Source organism: Solanum tuberosum, unplaced genomic scaffold (assembly GCF_000226075.1).
Source record: "Solanum tuberosum cultivar DM 1-3 516 R44 unplaced genomic scaffold, SolTub_3.0 scf00251, whole genome shotgun sequence".
Lineage (NCBI taxonomy): Eukaryota > Viridiplantae > Streptophyta > Magnoliopsida > Solanales > Solanaceae > Solanum > Solanum tuberosum.
In genome coordinates this window covers 790,602-816,728 of record NW_006239173.1, presented here as the reverse complement: position 1 = coordinate 816,728, position 26,127 = coordinate 790,602, and the positions used below count along the sequence as shown (strand labels likewise).

The following is a 26,127-nucleotide window of genomic DNA, read 5'->3' as shown; positions in this document are numbered from 1 at the left end:
AAATCGCAAAAATATCATTACACCTGCCTATAAATATATATACATTTCGGAATCTGTACAACAAAAATGGCTATGGAATTGGAGAGCAAAGAGTGGTACGTTGCTAGTTATGCACCAACTGGTGTTCCCAATTCTGACCATCTTAAGCTACGCACTGTCACTCTATCGATCCCTGATGATCATGTAGCATTCCAAATCCTATATGTCTCTATTGATCCATACATGCGCACTCAATTGAGTGGCCTCCATGATGGCCTCTCTCTTCCTCAAATCCCACTCGGACAGGTGTACTACGTACTCACTCTGTTTTAATTTATGTATCTTAGTTTGATCGAATACAATTTTTTTATAATATATGAAAAATTGCAGGTGATAAGAGCATTTGGAATAGGGAAGGTGGTTCGATCAAAAGATGCTAAATTTTCAGACGGAGATTTAGTACTTAGCCCTTTAATTTGTTCCCTGTTGCTGAATTTGGTGTTATGCCTTCTAATTTGCTTCAGAAAATTAATCCTGCCGATGGGGTTTCCTTGCCGGATCATCTTAGTTGCTTAGGTACATATTCAAAATTCACTGGCTCGATTAATTTGAACTTGCATAAGATATTCAGGGGTGGAGCTAGCTCGTTGATTCAGTAATTTTGGCCTGAACCTTGTATTTGTCAAAAAACTCAGTAATTTAAAAGTTTAAGATTTCTGAACTCATAAACTTCAAATTCTGACTCCACTTCTACGTATGCATCACATAGGTATGCCCGGAATAACAGCGTGGGTGGGCATAGAAATAATAGGAAATGCTAAAGAGGGATTTTCATATCGGCGGCAGCCGGAGGAGTTAGAATTATAGCTGGACAGCTAGCCAAAGTTAAAGGATGTCGAGTTGTCAGAAGTGTAGGCTCTGATGATAAGGTATGATTTCTACGTTCATTTTTACTTGTCCATTATACTAAAATAATAAATTTCTATTCAAATTATCGTATATTTGTTGTTTTTTATAGGTGAAGTTGTTGAAAGAGGAGTGTGGGTACGATGAAGCTTTTAATTACCAGATAGAGACAGATTATGATGCTGCATTAACTAAGTAAAAGACAATGTAAATTTTTGGGATAAGAATTAGGCTAATCACTTGTAATTTATTGGGATAAGGGTCTGAAAAATATCTCAACTTTGGTCGGATTTGTTGTTGCGATACTAAACTTTCATGAGGACCTATTACCTCCCTAGACTATTTAATATCGTATTTTAAACATATATATTTGCCCACGTGGACATAAAAAATAATGCAAAATTATAAATAGTAATGTGTACACATGGGCACATATATACCTTTAAAATACACTATTAAATAGTTCAGGGGGTAAAAAATACGGTATTAAATAGTCTAGGGAGGTAATAGGTCCTCATGAAAGTTTAGTAGCGCAACATCAAATCCGACCAAAAGTTGGGATATTTTTCATACCCCTTATCCCCTAAATTTTTGCCTTTATATGAAACATGATATGTTTTTTTCAATATGCTAAATAGACTTTATATGCATATGGTAGAACAAACAATTTAGAGGTCATATTTTGAAACAGCAATCTATGTATTAAGTTGAAAACAGTACTTTTTGTTTAAATCTTATCTATCTTTTGAGTACTCAATCATTTATGATAACACCAATTTTGATATTAATTTTTTTTTAACTTCCATGTTACGTCTTTATCATCACATTTGTTTACTATTTACATATTAAAGAAATGTTTTAAAAATTATAACAATGAAACAAATATGAGTTATCAATAATATTTAAGAGTAGAAGTTATAAAGATGATAAGAGACATGAGTTATAATAACTTTAATAAATAATATTATTATGACATTAAGTACATTAATCGTTGTGCATTGATTTTATTTGTAAAAATAAATAAATGACTGAAAAATATAAGGGGTAAAAATCACAAAAATAAGAAGAAAAAAAATAACTTGATTGCATAAAAGACGTGTCATATTACAATCTCATCAAAGACCACAATTAAATAATATTAAGGCAGAGATTTTTATAATTATGTAGCTAAGACATATAAAAAATAATAATCTACATTATTATATTCATAATAATCTACATTATTATATTCATAAAGTAATAAAAAATGAAAAGAAAACTTCTAAATACATTTCAAGCAAGAAAAAAATAGCGACAAAAACAAATTGTTACATATGCATAAGATTAAGCAATGATGTCATATAATAATTTATTTCATCTTTGATTTTCTTTGAGAGAAAAATAAAATATAACTTGTTCTCATAAAACTTTTCATTGAAATAAGATGGTTATATTAATTATGTTTTACAATAAAAAGTAGGATCATAGAGGACTAAATGAGTAATGTTGTTAATATGTGTACTTAAGTTACTATTACAAGTCAAAGTAAAAAAAATCTCTAGTAAAAGTAATTCTTAACTATGCTTCAAAAATATTCCTCTAAGTCTTCCTTCAAGAAAACATACAATAAATAAATAAATAAAGGAGAAAGTAATACAATACAAGCATCACTTTTACAATTTCCATTATTAAATAAATATGAATTCAATAAATCAATTCATCAATTCAAAATAAATTATTTAATTATAATAATATAAAACACAAAAAATATAAACAATTGTTAATATGGTACTGTTTTATGTATGGTATATTTATATTCCCATCATGTCAAATAAAAAAATAATTATATCAAAAAAGGAAAAGTAGTTTAAACTATACTCGTAAGTTATGAAATTATTAAGACTAAAATTAAAGGGTACGAGTTATAAGTAGTTATTATTTATAATATATATTAAATTAGAAAAACTTAAAATATTAGAAGTTATATTTGTCATTTTATAATAAGAAAAGGGCAACAAAGAAATTCTTGACGAAAAATGTCAAATAACTTGAGCATAAATTTAACTACCTTATACATGCTCTTAATAACAACAATTACATGAATAATGTAAAAATCAAGCTAAAAAAAATATCAAGAAAATATATAATAATTAAATAAATAAATAAAGGAGAAAGTAATACAATACAAGCATCATTTTTACAACTTTCATTATCAAAAAAATATGAATTCAATAAATCGAGTCATCAATTCATAATTCTTTGAACCCTTATCGTTATCGGTATTCATTTCACAAGCCGATTTTCATTGAAAAATTTTATTCTTCAAGATTAAAACATAAATATAATATCACATATATATATACACAAAAAAAAAAAAATGTTACTACTTCAAATATGAAATAATAAAATGATCATATTTATAAAGATAAAATGATGGAATACCATAGGGTGATTTAAATTTTAAATTAAATATTTAGGAGTTATGAATATTATTAAGAGTGAAAATGGAATAAATGAGTTGTGAATGTAAGACTTTTAATAAAGCAAATAAAGGAGGAATAAAACAAATAAAGAGGAGAGGAAATATTGCTTAATGTCTATAGTTACGTGGGAACTATTTCATAAAAATGGATATCAACAAATAGTTTTAGATTTTCTAATCAATTATACAAATAGAAAAAATTAAGAAAAATGTCAAAAATTTGAATAAAAAGATAAATGAAATTGGAATTTTTTTAACAATCATACTAGTTTATTGTGTATAAGTTATTATATTAATTATTATATTTATTAGTGAAGAATTGAGAAGTCACTCCAAATTCCAATCATGCATTCTCCTTTCTTAATTACATTCAGTTATTCTACTTTAATTAAGAAAATAGCGGAAAATAAAGAAAAATATCAAAAATAAAGGAGAAAAAAAAAGATAAATATGAATGGTGGCCTTAGAGAGGTGACACATCAAAATATTAGTTAATTTTAAATTTTAAATTTTGTTACTTCTTATAAAATTCAAGAGTGAGGTAAATACTTGTATTCTATTGTTAAAAATAATAATAACATGACATGACATTTCATTAGGAGTGAGGTTTATATTTTGAGGAAAATAAGAATAACTCGGTATTATTGTAGTCTTAAAAGAAACAAAAGTGATTACAAGACAAATTTCCAAACATGGATGATTATCTAAGGAATTTGCTCCCAAATTTCTTTTATGTTGCAATTCAATACTTTCTCTGTCGCATATTAGTTGTATTAGTTAGTTGCCTATATATATATATATATATATTAAATTACTTGTTTATTCATTAAATTAAAATAAAATTAGTTAATTTTTTTGTCACTTTATCCCTACAATTAATACTCTTAATGAAATATTATAAAAAGAAAAATAATTTAACTAGAAAATAATGGATTCATTAAATGTTTTGAATTTCATGAAAATTATTAGTGCTATTCTCAATGTGAAATATAACTATTGAAATGGTAAAATATTAATATTTTGTAGATGTATTAATTAGTCAATAAATTAATAAATATTACTTTTTAGAATGTTTTTAACAATCATACTAATTTATTGTGTATAAGTTATTATACTAATTATTATATTTATTAGTGAAGAATTGAGAAGTCACTCCAAATTCCAATCATGCATTCTCCTTTCTTAATTACATTCAATTATTCTACTTAATTAAGAAAATAGCGGAAAATAAAGGAGAAAAAAAAGATAAATATGAATGGTGACCTTAGAGAGGTGATACATCATCTTGTCTATATCTATATATATTATTTTTTATATCAGAACAAAAAAAAACTGTGCTAACAATATTAAATTAATGTACTCAACTAAATAAGTTAATAACTTTTTATAAATAATTTTAAAAATATATACATATAAATAATAAATTTTAGTTAATTTTAAATTTTGTTACTTTTTATAAAATTCAAGAGTGAGGTAAATATTTTTATTCTATTGTTAAAAATAATAATAACATGACATGACATGACATTTCATTAGGAGTGAGGTTTATATTTTGAGGAAAATAAGAATAACTCGGTAATATTGTGGTTTTAAAAGAAACAAAAGTGATTACAAGACAAATTTCTAAACATGGATGATTATCTATGAATTTGCTCCCAAATTTCTTTTATGTTGCAATTCAATATTTTCTCTGTCTCATATTAGTTGTATAGTTAGTTGCCTTTATATATATATATATATATATTACTTGTTTATTCATTAAATTAAAATAAAATTAGTTAAAAAAATTTCTCACTTTATCCCTACAATTAATACTCTTAACGAAATATTATAAAAAAAACAATTTAACTAGAAAATAATGGATTCATTAAATGTTTTGAATTTCATGAAAATTAGTAGTGCGATTCTCAATGTGGAATATAACTATTGAAATGGTAAAATATTATTATTTTATAGATGTATTAATTAATCAATAAATTAATAAATATTACTTTTTAGAATGTTTTTAAAATTTAATGAATATACCTTATCCTCCCCCCCTCCTCCCTTTAAAAACAAGGGATACTAAAAAGGAAGAAGAATGGAAGAATAAATAACAATGAAAGATAAAAAAAATTGGAAGAAAGAGAGTGAATACAAATAAAGTATTGAAATGAATATAAATAAATGCTTTTTGGATAGTGTATTTTATTGGAAAGGAAATTTTTTTTGGATAGTGTAATTTCTTGAAACCATCTAGTGATTTAAAACTTTTCTTTTAGTGGTTTAACTTTAGAGGGCATTTTGGGTGCAAGAAAAAAAATATATTTATAGCAATATCCTTGCCAGCCTCCTTTAATTACGACCTTACCCCGAAAAAGTAAGGTCATGCCAAATCGTGCAAAACAAGTGTCCTGCCAAATATATTTTCCGAAAGTCTATTAGTCGTTACAATTTTTCTCTATCACGTAATATCACGTCCTTTCATTTGTACTAGCAAAAATACAGCTCAAGAACAACCAGTCCGCTACCTAGTCTAAGCTGGAGACCGCGGGGTGTCAATTCCAGCCCATATAAACTATCGCGAAAATATCATTACACCTACCTGATCAGCTACGCTCATCGCCTATAAATATATAAATGGCTACGAAAGTGGAGAGCAGAGAGTGGTACATTGCTAGTTATGCACCAACTGGTGTTCCCAATTCAGACCATATTAAGCTACGCACTGTGACTTTATCGCTAAAAGCAGATTCCATCCCAGATGGAAATGTAGCATTTCAAATCCTTTATGTCTCCATTGATCCATACGTCCGCACTCAATTGAGTGGCCTCGACGATGGCCTCTCTCTTCCTCAAATTACACTCGGTCAGGTCTCCATTTCGATCCATGTATCTAGCTTGATTTAGCACGAGATTTTTTAAAAAATTGCTAGTTATATCTTGTAGTCTAAAATTATGCCATGTATGTTGAATTTATAGTCTTTTTGAACATGCTAAAAATATATATTGCAGGTGATGAGAGCATTTGGAATCAGGAAAGTGATTCGATCTAAGGATACAAATTTTTCAGAGGGAGAAATAGTAATGAGCCGTATTTGCCCTGTTGCTGAATTTGGTGTTCTGCCTTCTAATTTGCTTCAGAAAATTAATCCTGCCGATGGAGTTGCCTTGCCGGATTATCTTAGTTGCTTAGGCATACTAATTTTTTGAAGTTTTAGATTTCTAAACTCATTAACTTCAAATTTTGACTCTGATTCTATATACGTTACATATGAAAGCCAGGAATAACAGCTTGGGTGGGCATAGAAAAGATTGGAAATGCTAAAGAGGGATCAAATGTTTACATATCGGCTGCAGCAGGAGGAGTTGGAATCATAGCTGGACAGCTAGCCAAAGTTAAAGGCTGTCGAGTTGTCGGAAGTGTAGGCTCTGATCATAAGGTATGATTTCTACGTTCATCTTTACTTGTCCATTATACTAAAAATAAAATAAAATAATTCTATTCAAATTATCGTATATTTGTTGTTTTTTTTATAGGTGAAGTTGTTGAAAGAAGAGTGTGGGTACGATGAAGCTTTTAATTACCGTATAGAGACGGATTATGATGCTGCATTAACCAAGTAAATTATTTTGCTTCTTTATTTTTCCCTTTATCTTTTAAAGTATTACTTATAACTCAAATTAATATTATTTCTTACAGATATTTCCCAGATGGAATTGATGTGTATTTTGATAATGTTGGTGGTAAAATGCTTGAGGCCGTCCTTAATCACGTCAATCACGGAGCTCGTATTGCTCTTTGTGGAATGATATTTGACTATAACAAGGTATTTTTGTACTATATATTATAATTATCTAGTATTTAGAACTTACTAACTCGATATACCTATAAAAAAAATCTTTGGACTTTGTAGGTTTGGACAGAAAGAGAAGGAGTTAGGAATTTATTGAACATGGTGGGTAAAGAAGTTATGATGAAAGGGTTTATGGTTGGTTCCTATTATAATCACTTTGAGGAATTTATTAAGGAGATGGAAGTTCACTTGAAAGAAGGCAAAATAAAGTCCAAGTACAAAATCTGCAATGGTATTGAGAGCTTTTTGGAGAGTTTAACATCTCTATTTACTAGCTCCAATGTTGGAAAAGTAATTCTTCAAGTTGTTTCTTAAAAGTAATTCTCAGAATGATTAAACAAGCAAAAATAGATCATATATGTATCTAATTATGCTTGTTAACTATGTTGATTTTTTAATTGTGAAAATGTTGTATTGTACTTCTATAAGAGGAGATATCTATATAAGAACGTTTGATTGTATTTGTGACAGATTAAAAGAAAAGATCATGTTTGTGAAATTTGTTGAGTATCTAATTTCTCCTTTCCACATGATTTAATTTCAAATAATGATTTGAAATATGAATTATGTTTGATTTGAAGTTTGAAATTTTGTTTGAATAAGCAATTAGGATGTTTTAGTTGTATTCTGCCCTCCTCCTAAATATGAAAAATTCTACTATTTGTGAAAACTAACCAAACCTTTCTAACTCTTATACAATCTACTATACATATCCATTCTCACAAATCGATCACAACTCAATAGCTTTCATTTTATTCTTCGTTGTAAACTAAAGCATGAATATAATAAGCATCAGAAATACAATAATTTAAAAGGTTAATTAGCGATCATTTTCCATACCTTGTATATATATATAAACCTGCTTTAACATTAACATAACAGCAAAAAGAGACAGTGTAATTGCCCTTCAACAGGACAACTTAAGATGTTTAACTGGCAAGAGGCACACAAATCTGCTAAATGGAGTGTAACTCAGCAAGGAAGTATGATTCACTGATATAACTTTTCTAACTCAGTTCTTATATCGAGCCTTCAGAGGTTCCCGTTTTAATTTCAGAGCAGCAGTTACCAATCCAAACTCTGGTATTAACTTGATCTTGGCAGGAAGCTCAAACTTGTCCAATCTTGCAGCTTTTGCTACCTGAAAATCAGTTTTGTCTATTACCAAAACTTTTCAACATTCTAGGAAAATAATATTAATTGGATGTTTACATGAGAACAGAGGTAAAAACTGGTCGTTCAGAGAAAAAGATGATTCATTAATTGATTAGCAGAGGAGTCTCCAATGAGGGGCTTCTTAACAGTGACCTTAACTTCTTAAATAGTTTGAACATTCTCTCAGAACAGGAAGGATAATTGCTCTTTCTATGAGTTGAAACTACATCTCAACCAAACAAGGGTAAGAAAGTAGAAGGGTGGGTGAGGAGATAGGACTGGGGACAAACGAGGTCATCAACCTTATATTGAGCCTTCTACTCTTTCGAGCAACTAGGAAAAATAAATTGCATAAGTGATATTCCAAATTTATTAACAGATGACAATTTATGGAGTCGTGGAGATCAGTTGCGTGCAAGGTTAATGGGTCAAGACACTACCCTTATAATCTTAGATGATGTATGGGAGGTTCTTAATCTTAACAAGGTTGGAATTCCCAGTGGTAGAAATCACAACTGTCAGTGCAAAGTGAACTTGACTACACATCTCCGAAATGTTTGTGAAACAATGGAGGCTCGAAAGATCATAGAAATTGGAATCTTATCTGAAAAGGAAGCATGGCTCCTTTTCAGACAGAAAGCTGGTAATCCAGTTGATGATCTTTCTCTTAATCACATAGCAAAAAAAGTTGTGAAAGAATGCAAGGGGTTGCCGCTTGCAATTATTACAGTTTCTGGTGCGCTAAAGCATAAAAGAAAGCCTTCGTGGGAGGATGCCCTTGTACAATTACAGAGATCTGCACCAAAGAATATCCCGGGAGTGCTTACATATGTATATCAACCTCTGAAGCTAAGTTATGATCACTTAGAAAGTGATGAAGCCAGGTACTTCTTTTTGTTTTGTTGCTTGTTTGAGGAAGATAGGGATATTTGGCCTGAAGAGTTACTTAGATATGGAATGGGGCTTAGCATGTTTTCTGAAATTAAAAAATATTGTAGAATCTAGAAAGAGGGTGTGTCATTTGTTAGAAACATTGAAAGATAGTTTCTTGTTATCCGAAGGCTCCTCTGGAGGTTACGTCAAAATGCATGATGTGTTCCATGACGTGGCTATTTATATATATTGCGTCTGAGGGAAAGCATGTTTTTATGGTAAGTCATGACGTGAACTCCGAAGAGTTCCCAAGAAGAACTTCTTATGAGCCTTACAGTCACATGTCAATTGTCACAAAAGGATTCAATGATCTTCCTAAACCAATATTTTGCCCAAGACTCGAGTTTCTAATGTTGAAATTCATTGAAAAGCCAAATAAATTACAACATGATTATTTTATTGGGATGGGCAAACTCAATGTCTTAACCCTGAGGAGAGATAGATATAAGGATTCCATTTTTTCTTTTCCATCATCGGTTCAGAGGTTGTCAAATCTGCGGACGCTATCTCTGATTAATTTAAGGTTGGATGACATATCTGTTATTGGTGGACTTGCCACATTAGAAGTTCTCAGCATCAGAGATTCTCACTTAAAAGAGCTTCCACATCAGAGATATTTTGTCCATAAATATATTATAAAATAATTTCTCTTTTTCTAATTTTTTTTCCCTGCGAGTATTTTTGCTATAATTATATGTAAACTAATTTAAAAGAGAAAGTTCAAAGTTGCTATCTAAGACTTACTCAATTTTATTTTATTTTTAAAAACAAATGGAAGATAAATATTTGTTGGAAAAAAAATTACTCCTAGAAAAGAGAAAAGTTTAAAAAGACTTATGATTATGTATTATTATTTTTCTTATAAAATATTAATTATCTAAATCATAACTAGAATCTTATTTTAATTAATTAAATCTTAGCCATTAATTTTTATTTATGTCACATCCAAGCAAGAACTTGGAGAAAATGGAGAGGAGCCATATCCAAAAAAGTGAGGGAGTACTTCCCTAAGAGCCGTCCAATTATTAACCAAGCGAGAGTTTTCAGTCAACTTGCCCATTTTCTCTTCTTCATACTCTTGCTTCAACCCTCAGGGTGTGTTTGGTTATAGAGGAAAATATTTCTTTTAGAAAAATAAGTCCTTTAGAAATAAGAAAAATAACTTTTTGTAATGAAAGTAGGAAAAATAAATTGTATAAGTGATATTCTAAATTTGTTATCTTCTCCTCACTTATTAGTGACGTAGGGAAAAATTTAATGAAAGGTGTCAAACTTTGGATTGTAAATTCAAAAAACTCACCCGTTAGTGGTGTAGATAGAGATTTAACGAATGATGTTCAAATTTTGGATAGTAAATTAAAAAAAATGATTTTGTATGCCCTACATACTTTAATTGGTTTTGAGAGTGTTCAAAATACATATATAAACATCTAACTTATATAAATTGTGTAATTTCTCGACAAAGGTTGTCTCAAAGTTTATGTTTTTATGTGATCGCAACATCAAAAAGAAAGTCTGAATTTTCAATGGAAGTCGGCTCGAAATATTTGATCTTAGGTGCATTTCCCTCAGGAATATTATTGTTTGGGTACGACCGGACAACTACTGATATCTATTAATATCTTTTCTTAGAATGTTCTTTAGAAATATATATCTATCTATCTACATCGTAAACTATTGAATCGGGTATTACTTAGATGTGAAACCTGCAGACCTCATAGGTTGTAATATTTATCTTACGGGGGGAACGAAATCAAAAAATATATAGATTGGTAGAGACCCTCTATGTAGTTGTCTATTAGGGCGATTGATCTACATCTTTCCCCATAGCCCTGGGGCTGTGTCTCAATCTCCTATGTGCGAAATATAAGGGATCCATATCCCTACTAGTAATTTTTCTTTCATGCAATAATCACTTGTTTGATAGCTTAAACTAGGCTCCACTTTAAAGATAGATTTTTGGTCTTAACCAAAATAGGTCAAGGGCGCATCGGAACGGTCGATAGCTGCTTAGTCTCATCCGAGAGTTTAACCTCCTTACTGCTTTTTTTCAAAGAAAAAAAAAAGGGGATCAATTGAGAACAACACAACTCCGCACCTATCACCCACCCAATCCCCCAACTCCCACCCCTTACCACTCCCGAATCCCCATTTCCCATATTATTTTGCTTTCATAATATTTTGGTAGATAATATATTAAATGCATTTGGAATAATATTTTTTAGGAAATCATTTTTGGCGGAAAACGTTTTCCTTGGTGACAAACACACCCTGATCACTCTCAAACTATTTTCAACTGAAAAGTCTGAAACCATTTCCCCCTGCTCCTTGAATTGAAGAAAAAAATAGTTAGCTCCTTTCGTGAGCTATCGTTTCCATTCTACATTTGCTTCCTTATGCTGCTTTTCGTGAAGAATCAATTAACGAAATAGCTATGGAAATCTTATCTATGTTAATGGGGAAAGTCACAGATTGCTTGATGCAGCCAGTGACGCAGGGGATTGGGTATGTCTTTAATTACAAGAGCAACATCAGATCTATGGATAATGAATCTCAGAAGCTGGAGAAAATCAAAAGCGGAGTTCAACAAAGAGCGGAGGCTGCCCGGAGAAACTTACAAGTCATTTCTCCCAGTATTGAGGCTTGGTTAACTACCGTTGATACAACTACTGCAGATATGGAAGCTGTAACGCGAGGTAGAATTGAGGTTGAAAGGGGTTGCTTCTATGGTTGGTGTCCAAACTTGAAGTCACGTTATTCGCTGAGTAGGAGATCTAAGAGAATTAAACTAGCTGTGATTAGTCTTCAAATTGAAGGTAACAATCATGTTAATTTCTCTTATCCTGCACCACTTGAAGTTGAAATTGGAGCTATACCTAGAAACAGTTGTGAGGAGGAGTTTGACTCCAGAAAATTAAAAGAGGAAGAGGTAATGGAAGCTTTGAGAGATGAGGAGGTTACTATTATTGGGATATGTGGTATGGGTGGTATCGGTAAAACGACATTGGCCGAGAAAATTAGACAAAGGGCGAAGCAAGAAAAATTGTTTGATGAGGTTGTCATGGTAACTGTCGGTCAGAAACCAAACTTCAAAAGAATTCAAGATGAAATTGCAAGAGGAGTTGGTTTGACATTAACAGATGACAATTTATGGAGTCGTGGAGATCAGTTGCGTGCAAGGTTAATGGGTCAAGACAGTATCCTTATAATCTTAGATGATGTATGGGAGGTTCTTAATCTTAACAAGATTGGAATTCCCAGTGGTAGCAAGCACAACTGTCAGTGCAAAGTGAACTTGACTACACGTCTCCGAAATGTTTGTGAAACAATGGAGGCTCAAAAGATCATAGAAATTGGAATCTTATCTGGAAAGGAAGCATGGCTCCTTTTTAGGCAAAAAGCTGGTAATTCAGTTGATGATCTTTCTCTTAATCACATAGCAAAAAATGTTGTGAAAGAATGCAAGGGGTTGCCGCTTGCAATTATTACAGTTGCTGGTGCGCTAAAGAATAAAAGGAAGCCTTCGTGGGAGGATGCCCTTGTACAATTACAAAGATCTGCACCAAAAAATATTCCGGGAGTGCTTACATATGTATATCAACCTCTGAAGCTAAGTTATGATCACTTAGAAAGTGATGAAGCCAGGTACTTCTTTTTGTTTTGTTGCTTGTTTGAGGAAGATAGGGATATTTGGCCTGAAGAGTTACTTAGATATGGAATGGGGCTTAGCATGTTTTCTAAGATTAAAAATTTTGTAGAAGCAAGAAAGAGGGTGTGTCATCTATTAGAAACATTAAAAGATCGTTTCTTGTTATCCGAAGGCTCCTCTGGAGATTATGTCAAATTGCATGATGTGATCCGTGATGTGGCTATATATATTGCATCTGAGGGAAAGCATGTTTTTATGGTAAGTCATGACGTGAACTCCGAAGAGTTCCCAAGAAGAACTTCTTATGAGCCTTACAGTCACATGTCAATTGTCACAAAAGGATTCAATGATCTTCCTAAACCAATATTTTGCCCAAGACTCGAGTTTCTAATGTTGAAATTCATTGAAAAGCCAAATAAATTACAACATGATTATTTTATTGGGATGAGCAAACTCAATGTCTTAACCCTGAGGAGAGATAGATATAAGGATTCCATTTTTTCTTTTCCATCATCAGTTCAGAGGTTGTCAAATCTGCGGACGCTATCTCTGATTAATTTAAGGTTGGATGACATATCTGTTATTGGTGGACTTGCCACATTAGAAGTTCTCAGCATCAGAGATTCTCACTTAAAAGAGCTTCCAATGGAGATAGGGAACTTGGTCAATCTAATTATGTTCGAGTTTTGGAATGAGCAAGGAGAACTTATAAGGATTTCACCGGGGGTCTTATCAAGGCTAGTTCGACTGGAGGAACTACATATGGTGGGAGTAGAACGTTGTAGTTACTCCGCCTTGCGGGAGCTCGAATCCTTATTTGAATTGACTTCACTAACATTGTTCTCATGTTCTGGAGATGTGATCTACAGTAACTTGGGCCTTTCCTCCAAGTTGACACAGTACGCTCTAAAAGTGGGACAACAAGGTCGTCGTTGCCTCGATACTTCACTCATGGATAACTACTACGATAGGATTATGGATCTCAAGGTCACTGAGAGCACCCCGTTGGCTGATTGGATCCGCCACATGTTGAGGAAGAGCGAACTTGTCCATTCAAGCGGAAATGGCTCCAAGAATGTGTTGACAGAGTTGCTGGTTGATAAATTTCAGAACGTGAAAGATCTCCGTCTGGCTGTTTGTGATTCATTGACACATTTACTCAGTATTCACTGTCAGAATGATATTCCATTCTCCAAACTCGAAAGACTGGAGGTAACTAGATTTTGTAGTCTACAGTATCTTTTTTACATGTCCTTGGCTGCAGGGAGTTCGTCAAACTCGACAGTAGCTTGCCCTGATAATGAGGAAGAGGATCAACCAATAAAGCTCCCCAATTTATATTACATAAAGCTTCAATTTCTGGAATGCTTCACTCACTTTTGCAGTGACAGTGTTGAGGGAATTGAGTTCCCTCAGTTACAAAACATGTGCCTCTATGAGTTACCTCAGTTTCAAAATTTTTGGCCTCCAGACAACAACTCTGTCAATGACTCAAATCCTCTTTTTGATGAAAAGGTGTGCTTCTACTCTTCTACATCCGACGTATCATAATCTATTGCCGAAAATTTGACATTCTAATCATTTGTATTTTCTAAGCAATTCAGACATAATCAATTACTTCAATGCGATAATGAGTATTTCATTAACTTTATTGTTTTAAGTATGTTAAGTTTGATAACTTTAATGTCGCAAAAGATAGTTTTCATGACTTGATTGTTAGAACAGATAAGTGGGTAAAGTTTACAGGCTATACAGGAAATTAACCCTATGTTAGAGCAGAGGCGAACCTAGCCTTAAGCACTTGGTTCCACATACCCAGTACGTAGATGTTACCTATATTTTGTATTTGTATTGAGAGATTCACTAAATATCTATAATTATTTTAACTGTGAACCAGTTACTATATATTGGATATTAACTTGAGGTCATTACGTTGTAGAAACCTAAAACTTCAAATCTTGAATTCGCTTCTTAGCCATGAATCATAATACCTTTTTGTCAGATTGTACTTGGAGGAAATTTCATGAATTAAAAAAATCCAAGTTTTTCACTTCATGTTACTTGATGTAAGATGATGTATGATTCATTTTTGAATTTGTATATTGAATTTTCATCCCTTATAAAAAATACAAGGCCGTCAACCTTTGCAGGTTTCTTGTCCCAACCTGGAAGAACTATGTATCAGCAGGGCTGACAGCATAACTGCTTTATTCTCTCACCAACTTCCAAATGGCTTCTTTAACAAACTTAAAGAATTGGAAGTATGGAAGTGCGAAAAATTAAGAAACTTGATGTCTCCATCAGTGGCCAGAGGTGTTCTGAATCTCCGAATATTAAAGATAGGTGCCTCTCCATCAATGGAGCAAGTGATCACGGAAGAGGAACAACGAGGAGAAGAAATGACTAACGATCCCTTATTTCCCCTATTGGAAGAGCTGGTGCTCTACGAGCTACCAAAGTTGGGACATTTCTTCCAGACGAAGCATGCTCTTGAATTTCCATTCCTCAGAGAAGTGGAAATTAGAAACTGCCCTGAAATGAAGATGTTTATCCATCTGGGATCTGTGAGCACACCGAGTCTGAAAAGTCTGGTTGTAGAAAAACCAATCATTGGAGGTGTTGAGGTGAAAGATGGTCTCAATGCAGTTATACAGAATATCTTCAATTCTAAGGTTTGCTTTGTGCCGCTATATAACTAACTAATATTTATCTCATGCAACAGTAATATTCATATGGAGTAGTTGTTTCTATCACTCGAAACAACTTGCCCAAATATTTTCAATGAGAAATCTAAAGCATCAACATACTCATTATATTTCTTTTGCAATCTCTGTCCACAGGAACAAGAAGCTAACTAGGGATGGCAGCAGCTAGTGTTGTCTATGAATCCGAAGCGTGGATTGTAATGAGTACGATTGTGTGTGCAAGTTCACTCAACATCACTTGATATCTATGTTGATAGAGGTAACAAGGAAAGGATGATCAACATTGTAACCTATAGGTTCACCTGGTCCGATCTGTATTAGTAATATCTATAAAATACTAGTTGACTCTGCGTTATTATTGCATATTATTTTGAATTCGCCTCTCATAAGTCATACCTAACATCTTATATATAGACTTATTTTCTCGTGTCATCTTGCATTCGATATTGTGTCGAAAGATATTTAAAGAATACACATCTGGAGATGCTTTCAAAAGTTATTTCATATTTTTGAAAAATAAATATGGTGTTTTATTTGGATGTTTTTTCCAAAAAATGAACCGTTGAAAACTTATAATAATCACTTAGCATAACTATGTCAATTAGGTGTGTAACTTAGCACACCGTGCCAAGTTTGGGCTTCTTATCCAACTATACAATGGCAACAAAAATATTCAACAAACTTAATGTATTGATATTATATAAATAATATATAATTGTGTATATATAATGTATAACTATGTATCATATATATATATATAAAAGAGAACCCTAGGTCCGCCTACGTGACGCCACCACAAGCAAGAATTTCCTTTTAAATTTATTTATTTCCAAAAATACCCTTCCTTTTTCATGAAATGATGCGACTTTTATGAAAAATTGTGACTTTTATGAAAGGTTGTGACCTTTCTGAAGGGTTATAACTTTTTCAAATAGTTGTAACATTTTCGATAAGGCACAATAAGCATTTGTTCACACTACCCTTTTTGTTTATAAATAAAGGAATTTCCTCTCATTTTAAAACAACGAAAATTCAATACTTCTTTTTCTTCTTTTGCACAATTAAATATTCGTGTATTTTGCTCCTGTTGAGTGTCTCACTGACGCCATTGTTTTTGTGTCAATACAATTGTGAATAGAATAGTTCTATCCTGAGAGGATCTATTCCTTTAAACCTCGGGTACTAAAGGGAATAATTTCCTTAAGTGGACATTGTGCATTCAGTGGGCTCAATTTTTTCATTTCTGTTTCATTCTATTGTTATAGATCCTGGTATATTTTTTACAGTCATTAATTTATGCTTATGATATTAATTGTTATTTTTGAGTACATGTTTTAAACTTTGTTGGTTATGTTTCTGTAAAGTTATTGTTATAAGTATTTGTTAGTACAGATAAAGATTATTTATTTATTAGAAAATTTAATATCTCATGTTGATGTTCATCTAATTTCCCAAAAATATCAAATAGTAACACTTCCTGGAGGCAAAAGGATAAATTATAAAATCAAATTAAAGATGACTGATTGAAGGATAAATGATAAGATGTTATAATTATCATTTTCCTTTATATTATTAATATTCGTTACTACGTAATCTTGTATGTAAGACAACATAGTGTTTTAGTTTTAATGACTGATAGGTTTTAAGTATTATTTTATATATATATATATGAACACTATTTATTGTTATACACTGGAATACTTCATCTTTCTTAACGAGTTGATTTTTTTCAATTTGCAACTAACTCAAATCTCCTCTAAACAATCTCAAATTTTAGATATGAACTACTCTCGATATTTTGAGTCTTTTTGATACATTATTCACTCAAAATGATTCACGTTTGCAGCACAATTGGATTTTAAAATCGAGCTTTTGAAGAAGTTTTAATATCTAATGAAGTCTTTCAATCCCGATCAATTTAAAATCTCTTCTACACAACCTCAATTTTAAATATGAATACTCTCGTTGTTTCGAGTCTTTTGATACATTATTCACTTGAAACGCTTCACATTTGCTGCACGTTTAATTTAAAAATCAAATTTAAAAAAGCTTTAATGATTGAATATGAAGTTTTACGTTTCCTTTCACAATTCCAATCAGAAAAAAAAAAAGAATAATGAAAAAGAAGGAAGACCAAATAAACATTTTGTCTAATTTTCCTGCTAAATTTGCATTCTTCTTTGCACCAAATCGGTCCATAAAACATTTTTCTCTGCCTCAGCCTACCTCAAGATAAAGGGTCGTCGCTACAATCTTTGCCACAATCTTTACCGTTTGAAGAAGCACTTTGCGATGAACATATTGTGCGTACTGAGTAAACCTTCCACGTGTACTCGGTCAATTAAAATTTACGTCCACAAAATACATTGAATAAGTTCTTTTGCGTGTTCGGTATGTCACCATTTTTTTCAATTTGACCAACTTATTTCGAATGATTTTTTATTACTTATCTTCTTGTAAAGAAAAAATATACCTGGTGTAGTTCTAAAATATGTCTTCTTCCTTCTTCTTTTCTTCTTGGCTTCAATTATTTTCTAAACTTAGGGGAAAAAATCACTTTCTTTCTTTAATTATTTTAAAATAATATATTGTATTGTAACTATTTATTACAATTTAGCATGGTTTCTAGTGCAATATATGTAGTAATTTTCTCATGTATAATTCGACTTTGTGTAAAAGAGTAATAACTTCATGTCATATATAATAAGATTTTCACTTAAAACATGAATATCGAAGATTACTATTCTCTTTCGGATCACTTTATTTGTCATGTTTTTTATTTATTTATATGACTTTTAAGAACTTATTACTTCCTCCATTTCAAAATAATTATCACATTTTTCTTATCGGAAGTCAATTGAACTAATTTTCAAAAGTTAACTTGGATTAGATTAATTTAATATTTTAAAATTAAAATTTAGGTATTCAAAAATTATACGGAAAGTATTATAAAAATCACATTTTTCTCATATCAACTTAATGAAAAAATGTATCTTATAGTACTATTGGTCAAAGTTCATCGTTTCACTCTCAAAATAAGAAATTGTGATAAATATTTTGGAATGGAGGGAGTATGTATTTTGACTATCATACTCTTATTATTATTTTTAATAATTTGTAATGTTATTGTATTTAATAATTATTCTCTCATCAATCTATCTAAAATAAATAAAAAGAGATTTAATCTAAGCAATCACAACAATCGTAGTATATGTTGTTTCTATGTTAATTAGTTGACGTTATTACTTTCCAAGATAATTATTAGTAAGAGCGGGAAAAGAGATACTCAATTAATATCTTAAATTTTGAAATGACGATTATTTTAGACCATACTTCCTCTATTTCTTTTTAGTTGTCACGTTGTGTTTTTTAAGAGTCAATTTAACTAACGTTCAAAGCTAAATTAAATTACATTAACTTGGCATTTTAAAGTAAAAAATTAGATATTCAAAAACTATACAAAAAATACTACAAGTTACAATTTTTTTAACATCAATATTCAAAAAATACGTCTTAAAATGTTAGTCAAAGTTCATATAGTTTGATTCTTAAAAAAAAATTATGACGATTAAAAAGGAACGGAGAAAGTATATTTTAAAAGGATCATTAAAAGTCTTAACCTATTTTTTATTCCTCAACATCATAGTTTGAATGCCTATATTTAATAAAGACGATAAAGTAAAATAATCCAAATAAAATATATTTTACTCAACGTTTTCTTGTTTGGTCAAACCTATCGTAGTGGTCAATATAGCTTCATTTTCGTTGCAGTTTACAAAAGTTACTTTAAAATGATTACTTGATTAAATAAATATTTTCACATGACTTTTTAAGAAAAGTTAAAAAAAAAAGAAAAAACGTTAAGCACACAAATTTGCGAATATTAATTTTTATTTGGAGATAAAATAATATTTCCCTTAAACGTGGGATGTGCGTCATGACTTGAAGTGTACCTATAAGAATTACTATATTAATTTAGGGTCAATTATCAATCTTAATCACAAAAAAATAAAAATTGAAGATTATTTTAGTTGTCCTCGGTCAAAGGTAATCTTGTTCAAATATGTTGACCCTCAAAATTTCTAAGTGCGTTGGTTATTGACCATTTGCATACACTTCTTTCGTTCTTTTTTACGTTTGGTGTTCAATATCTCTATTAAAGTTCGACAGTAGAATTTCATTCAAATAAAAGCACTTTTTTATTAAGGACTTTTTCATACTTTAAGATTCAAATCTAATACATTTGATTTAGAAAGAAACAACTTCAATCATCACACACCTCTTTCAATTTCGTGATAAAAGAAATAAATCCACGGTGTTATATCAAGTTGCCACTCAATTCTCAATTGTTGTATCATACATTTGATCTAAAAATTCCATTATACATTCTTACTTTGTATAATCCCAAAATCTCCATTGTACTTTCGTTCATGAGGAAAATATTCAAACTTAGTTCAGTCCTGATGAGTCAAATTTCTTTTATTAAAAGAGTTCAAAAAATATAAAGAAGTAATATACGAATTATTTTTAAAAAAAATCTAATATATATTATATATACATAAACATTGTATTTTTTCAATGAAAAGATTCAAATGAATCCCTCCATTACCCTAGCTCCACCCGTGCGAGTGCGGGCCCAAGTGTGGGGGAGGGTAAAGTTTGCGAAACATATTTAATGTTTGTACCAAATCAATGAATATAAAAGTAGGTCATATATTTTTTATTTTTATTTTTAATTATTAAGATTAAATTATTTAGGACCCATTTGAGTTTTGACCATGAGATTTTTTAAAGATATTTTCATTGTGTTTGAAAATCAGTATTTGACCATAAAATATTTCAAATGCAACTTAAAGTTGTATTTGAGATTTGAAAACCACCTAAAATCCATTTTTCACTTTTATTAATTTTTCTTTTTCAAATTTATCCTAAAAATTATATTATATATAGAAAGAGCTCATCTAAATTATATTTCATACGATTTTAAAAAGCACTTCAAATTCTAAATATTTTTTGCATAAATTATAATCAAATACTAACAACTCTGATAGAAGTGAATTTCTTTTTATTTTCATGAGCAATACTATTTAATTTGATATAAATATCAAGTGTGAATATTTATTTATTTTTAAATTCAAAAAATAAATATTGAGTGTGAATATATATTTATGGAATGAGAAGTGGGTAGGTTCAAAAAAAAATTTGCCACTTATGGTCAACGTCATGGAACAACTATAGAAAATAATTGGGAGAAGAGATTTGAAAATATAAAATGCAAATTATTGGTCGTTTTCTCATAGTCCTCCATCGGTCCTACTTCTCGCTTTAATAGTAGAACTTTGAATTTTGAATATTTCTGGAAGCATACTATATACTTTCTTTTTCTTGACACATCTTATTTTATGAGAGTCAAATAATTTAAGTTTGATTGAAAATTTGTGCATGAAATTTTTAATTTTTTTGAAATGAAATTTATATATTTGTAAACTACGTACAACGTAATAATTGATAATTTAAAATAATTAAAAGATATATGAAAAATTAACGATTAAAAAAATAAATTTATTAAAATTTCAAATTCAAAAAGTATCACATAAATTGATACTAAAGAAGTACAATGTTAATGGCAGACAAACATTATATTCATACTTCTACTCTTGGTTTGATTTTCCACCAATGTTAACATTAAAAAAAATCTGTCTTTTTCTTTTTGTTTTTCAATTTCCTAATTACGAATTTCAATTTTTTTTTATATAGTAATTAATTGACTGTTAAATTTTTATTTTATTAATAAGAGTTCAATTTCTCATTTGTAATGTACATATGTATTATATTAAATTTGTAGTGTTACATCTTATTTGAAGCTGAGATGATGTTGTACTATACATATTGGTTTTAATTTGTGTGATACCACTTTTGTTTGGGTACGGAATTTCAAAAATAATAATAAAAAGATTTTGGTAGATTTATCAAATTGCCTTTATTGAATCACCTTAATGTTTACTTTTAGTTGATTTTTTTTATAATGAAGTTTTAAATGGGATCCAATAAAGTAAAATGGAGATGATGTTATTAAATAATTATCAAATAAATGAATATGACATTTTTTTCGAGATGAATCGAGAAAGACACTACATAACATACCATTGCAGGACCTATTCAAGGATAATGCTTTCACCAAAGCAATCTCATCACTATACCACAACTCATGTTGGTGCGAAAAAATTAAATTTACGGATACTAACTAAAGGATGAAAATTGATTTTATCCCTAATTCTAATTTTTCGTCTTTACAAAAGGAAAAAACTCAGATTAAGTTTCTCAAGATGATCTTTGACCAAAAAAGAAGAAAAAATTGTTCCCAAAAACTGGTGCTCTTTTGATTTGACCAAGTGCCCAAAACATATTGCTTGCAATAGTTTGCATTAAAATTATATTTCTTTATTTCTAACAAACACCATATTATTACTATAAATAATATATATAATCCACATTCTGTTCCTCAATAGTCAATTCAATTCCTAGTGTAAACAAGCAGTTACTTAAGTATATATTTTTTATTTTTTAACACAGATAATTGATTTACAATTTAAAAATCTACATAATTAATATATGTATAAGTTATAAAAAAATATTTTCTTATACATAATAAAAAATGAAATAACTAATATATAAATAACTAAAACGTATGTAAAATAATATATAATTTTTTTATAATTAATTTTCACATTACTAATACTTGCATGATTTTAATTAACTACTCACACAAGTTCATAGGGTTGTTAAGCAAGTCATTTTCCTCCAAAAGAAAGTGAAAAAAACAGTAGTTTTAGAAGAAAATTACCATCATTGCATTGCATGGCATCACAAGAAGGGACTGACATTGTCAAAGACAGCTATGCAGATGCTAGGAATTTTTTATTTTATTTTTTCAAGTTGGCTGTCTGTACAAAAACAATCTTATTAATTACAATAATTTTTCCCCCCATAAACTCACATCATCAAATACACTTTCTTATTCCACTGAAGACCAAATTTTACTTAAAAAATAATTAAATAATTTATCTTCGATCTCCATTTCAATCGACTTTATCTTAAATGCTTAATTTTCACCTTGTTTTATAATGGAGTTCCATCTTGCTAATAATATATTTTTATTGATGTTCAAATCCTGTTGAAGTTCAAATTTTTAAAGTTTGAAAATCGAATTTTAATAAGTAAGTTTCGTTTTGAATGACTATTGTTGTAAAAGATCAGTTGCATATTGAAGAACCCGAATCTAACTTTTTTAGTGTGATTTTATGTAGTTTTTGAGTTATTTTAGGATGAATATTGTTCTTGGAACCAAAAAAGAAAACGAAGTCAATTTTTTATATAATAATATATAAAATTGTATGCGTATATACATATATCTTATTATGCTGTAATTGGTTGTACAATATTGTATATCACTTTTTAAAAAATTTGTATATTATTTTATACCAGATTGAGTTTTGAGCTAAAGATTAGTAAGGTAAGTTTTAGGCTATATTTTTGCAATGTAAGTTAGGTAACTATCTTTTTCTGAAATTCCTCTATTACTTTAAGTCATAATACATAAACGTGTCATTTAATTTGACATTAACTACTCTCTCCGTTTCACAAAGAGTGACCTAGTTTGACTTGACACGGAGTTTAAGAAAATAAAGAAGACTTTTGAATCTTGTGGCCTTAAATTAAAGTTATGTCAAATGTACAAAATTGCTCTTTAATCTTGTGGTCTTAAACATGTCACGTGGAAAGTTGAAAGTAAAATGTTACCAAAACAAGAAATAGGTCATTCTTTTTTAAACAAACAAAAAAGGAAAGGGGGTCATTCTTTTTGAAACGGAGGGAGTAATATTTAAATCCTTTAACTTTGAGTTAATATAACGTTGAACAAGTAGACACGTCCTATATGACAATTCGCGTGATATACACTTGAACTGATTCATATTATGCCACGTAAAATACATAGCCATTTAAAATGCGTGTGTCTATTTTTTCAACTTTAATAAATTTAAATGCATATTCATATCTATTATATTTATTTTAATGATTGGGCGAAGCGCCAAGAGATAGATTAGTAAGTAGTAACCATTGTGTGTGTATGTACTTGTATTTATACAAAATCAATACTAATAAAACATACATGAGGCTTGTGGAAAGCGCGTAAGTGGACACACAGGTAGATGAAAAGCTAGACGACATTCAAAGTCGTTATTCAAACTTCAACTCCTTTCAAAAAAAAATTTCTTCAGACAAACCTCGTAGGTCAACACCCAAATCACCCTCTTTATTGGTGTATAGTATATAGTATTTTTCTTCACTTATTTTTTCCTTAACTTTGTCTCTCCTCCCTTTTCTTTTCTCCATTTCCCCAATACAAATTGAAGTAATTTTCTGGGTTCTTGGGAATTTTTCAGTTTTCTTTTTGCTTGTTTAAGTAGAGAAGAAGAAGAAAGTAAAAAAAAGTTTAGATTTTTTTCCTGTTTTATTCACCTTTCTGAGTTCTAATCCATCTTTTGTTTCTGGGTTCTTGGGGTTTTTTCATTTTGTTGTACTATCTTGAAGGGAAGTGAAAAAAGGGAGGATTTTTGGAGTATTAGTGATGGTGACAAAGTTTCATTTTTTCATTTTGTTGTTTATATTCTTGTTTTCATCTGGTTGTGTGGTGGCATCTGGAGGATTTTACAGTTTTAGAAATATGAATTCTAGTGTTTCTGGGATTGTATTACCTGAGCATCCAAGCTTCAATGGTGTTTCTTCGTCTGCAAACTCAGATTGCAACTATGGGGTTTCTGAGAAATCAACAACTCGTTCAATAGCTCAAGAACTAGATGGGTCTGAAGATGTATCTAACCAGCAAAAAGAAGAATCTGTGAAGTTTCATTTAAGGCACAGATCAGAAAAAATTGAGGCTAAAGACTCAGTTTTTAGGGATTTGAGTAGGATTCAGACATTGCATACTAGGATTGTAGAGAAGAAAAATCAGAATACAAATTCAAGACTCGCAAAAAGTAGTGAAAAACATGAGATTGCTCCTGCTCATGCTCCAGTAGCTGCCGCGTCGCCGCCACCGGAATCTTTGTCTTATGAGCTCTCTGGCAAGCTCATGGCAACTTTGGAGTCAGGGGTGAGTCTTGGTTCAGGAGAGTATTTCATGGATGTATTTGTGGGTACACCTCCTAAGCACTTTTCTTTGATTCTTGATACTGGTAGTGATCTTAATTGGCTTCAATGTGTTCCTTGTTATGATTGTTTTGAACAAAATGGCCCCCATTATGATCCTAAAGACTCTAGTTCTTTTAGAAATATAAGTTGTCATGACCCTAGGTGTCAATTTGTTACATCCCCTGATCCTCCACAGCCTTGTAAGTCTGAGAATCAGACTTGCCCTTATTACTATTGGTATGGTGATAGCTCCAATACGACTGGTGATTTCGCGCTAGAAACGTTTACTGTTAACCTCACGACCCCGAGTGGGAGTGAGTTTAGGAAGGTGGAAGATGTGATGTTTGGTTGTGGTCATTGGAATAGAGGGTTGTTTCATGGTGCTGCTGGTTTGTTGGGACTTGGGAGAGGGCCACTTTCCTTTGCCTCTCAGCTTCAATCTTTATATGGTCATTCATTTTCATATTGCCTTGTGGATAGGAATAGCAATTCTAGTGTAAGCAGCAAATTGATTTTTGGTGAAGATAAGGATCTTTTGAAGCATCCACAATTGAACTTTACTTCATTGGTTGGTGGCAAAGATAATCCTGCAGAGACTTTCTACTATGTGCAGATAAAATCTGTCATAGTTGGAGGAGAGGTACTGAATATACCGAAGGAGACGTGGAATTTGTCTCCAGAAGGTGTTGGGGGTACAATTATTGATTCAGGAACCACATTGAGTTACTTTGCTGAACCAGCCTATGAGATTATAAAAGAGGCATTCGTCAAGAAGGTCAAGAGCTATCCCATTGTACATGACTTCCCTATTTTGAATCCATGTTACAATGTGTCTGGAGTGAAGAACGTGGAATTTCCCTCATTTGGAATTGTGTTTGGTGATGGTGCTGTATGGAATTTCCCTGTAGAGAACTACTTCATCAAACTCGAACCAGAGGATATCGTTTGTTTGGCAATTCTTGGGACTCCTCGGTCTGCTTTGTCGATTATTGGAAACTATCAACAGCAGAATTTTCATATCTTATATGACACCAAGAGGTCCAGACTGGGATATGCACCAACAAGATGTGCTGATGCTTGATTTTTTTTGTCTAGAATTCTTGGGGTGGAAGGTGGGAAAATTGTACACATAATGGGATGGGAAAAAATTGTGTTCATTCTTTCCTGCACATAAAAATAATTCACATATATTGTAGATTAAACTGTACTTCCCTTTAATTTTTTTAACTGTAGATGATTTTATGTTGCTTACACAAACTGGCAACTATGTAACAAAACTATTATTGAAGATTTATTCACATTTTGAAAGTC

At 30.8% G+C, this 26,127-nt stretch overlaps 2 protein-coding genes and 2 pseudogenes across 2 annotated transcripts; all 4 read left to right on the top strand.

Annotated features, from left to right (window-relative positions):
- LOC102583114 (2-alkenal reductase (NADP(+)-dependent)-like) lies at positions 1–1,097 on the top strand (annotated as a pseudogene).
- Positions 1,098–5,965: 4,868 nt separating this feature from the next.
- LOC102586085 (2-alkenal reductase (NADP(+)-dependent)-like) lies at positions 5,966–7,585 on the top strand (annotated as a pseudogene).
- A 3,933-nt stretch (positions 7,586–11,518) lies between these two features.
- LOC102582115 (probable disease resistance protein At1g61300) lies at positions 11,519–15,975 on the top strand. Its single transcript, XM_006357623.2, has 3 exons — positions 11,519–14,434; positions 15,070–15,591; positions 15,760–15,975. The coding sequence occupies exons 1-3, from the start codon at positions 11,705–11,707 to the stop codon at positions 15,775–15,777; spliced, it is 3,270 nt and encodes a 1,089-aa protein (XP_006357685.2). The 5' UTR covers positions 11,519–11,704; the 3' UTR covers positions 15,778–15,975.
- Positions 15,976–23,899: 7,924 nt separating this feature from the next.
- On the top strand, positions 23,900–26,127 carry LOC102582436 (aspartic proteinase nepenthesin-2-like). Its single transcript, XM_006357624.2, has one exon. It carries the CDS (start codon positions 24,254–24,256, stop codon positions 25,895–25,897), a length of 1,644 nt encoding a protein of 547 aa, XP_006357686.1. The 5' UTR covers positions 23,900–24,253; the 3' UTR covers positions 25,898–26,127.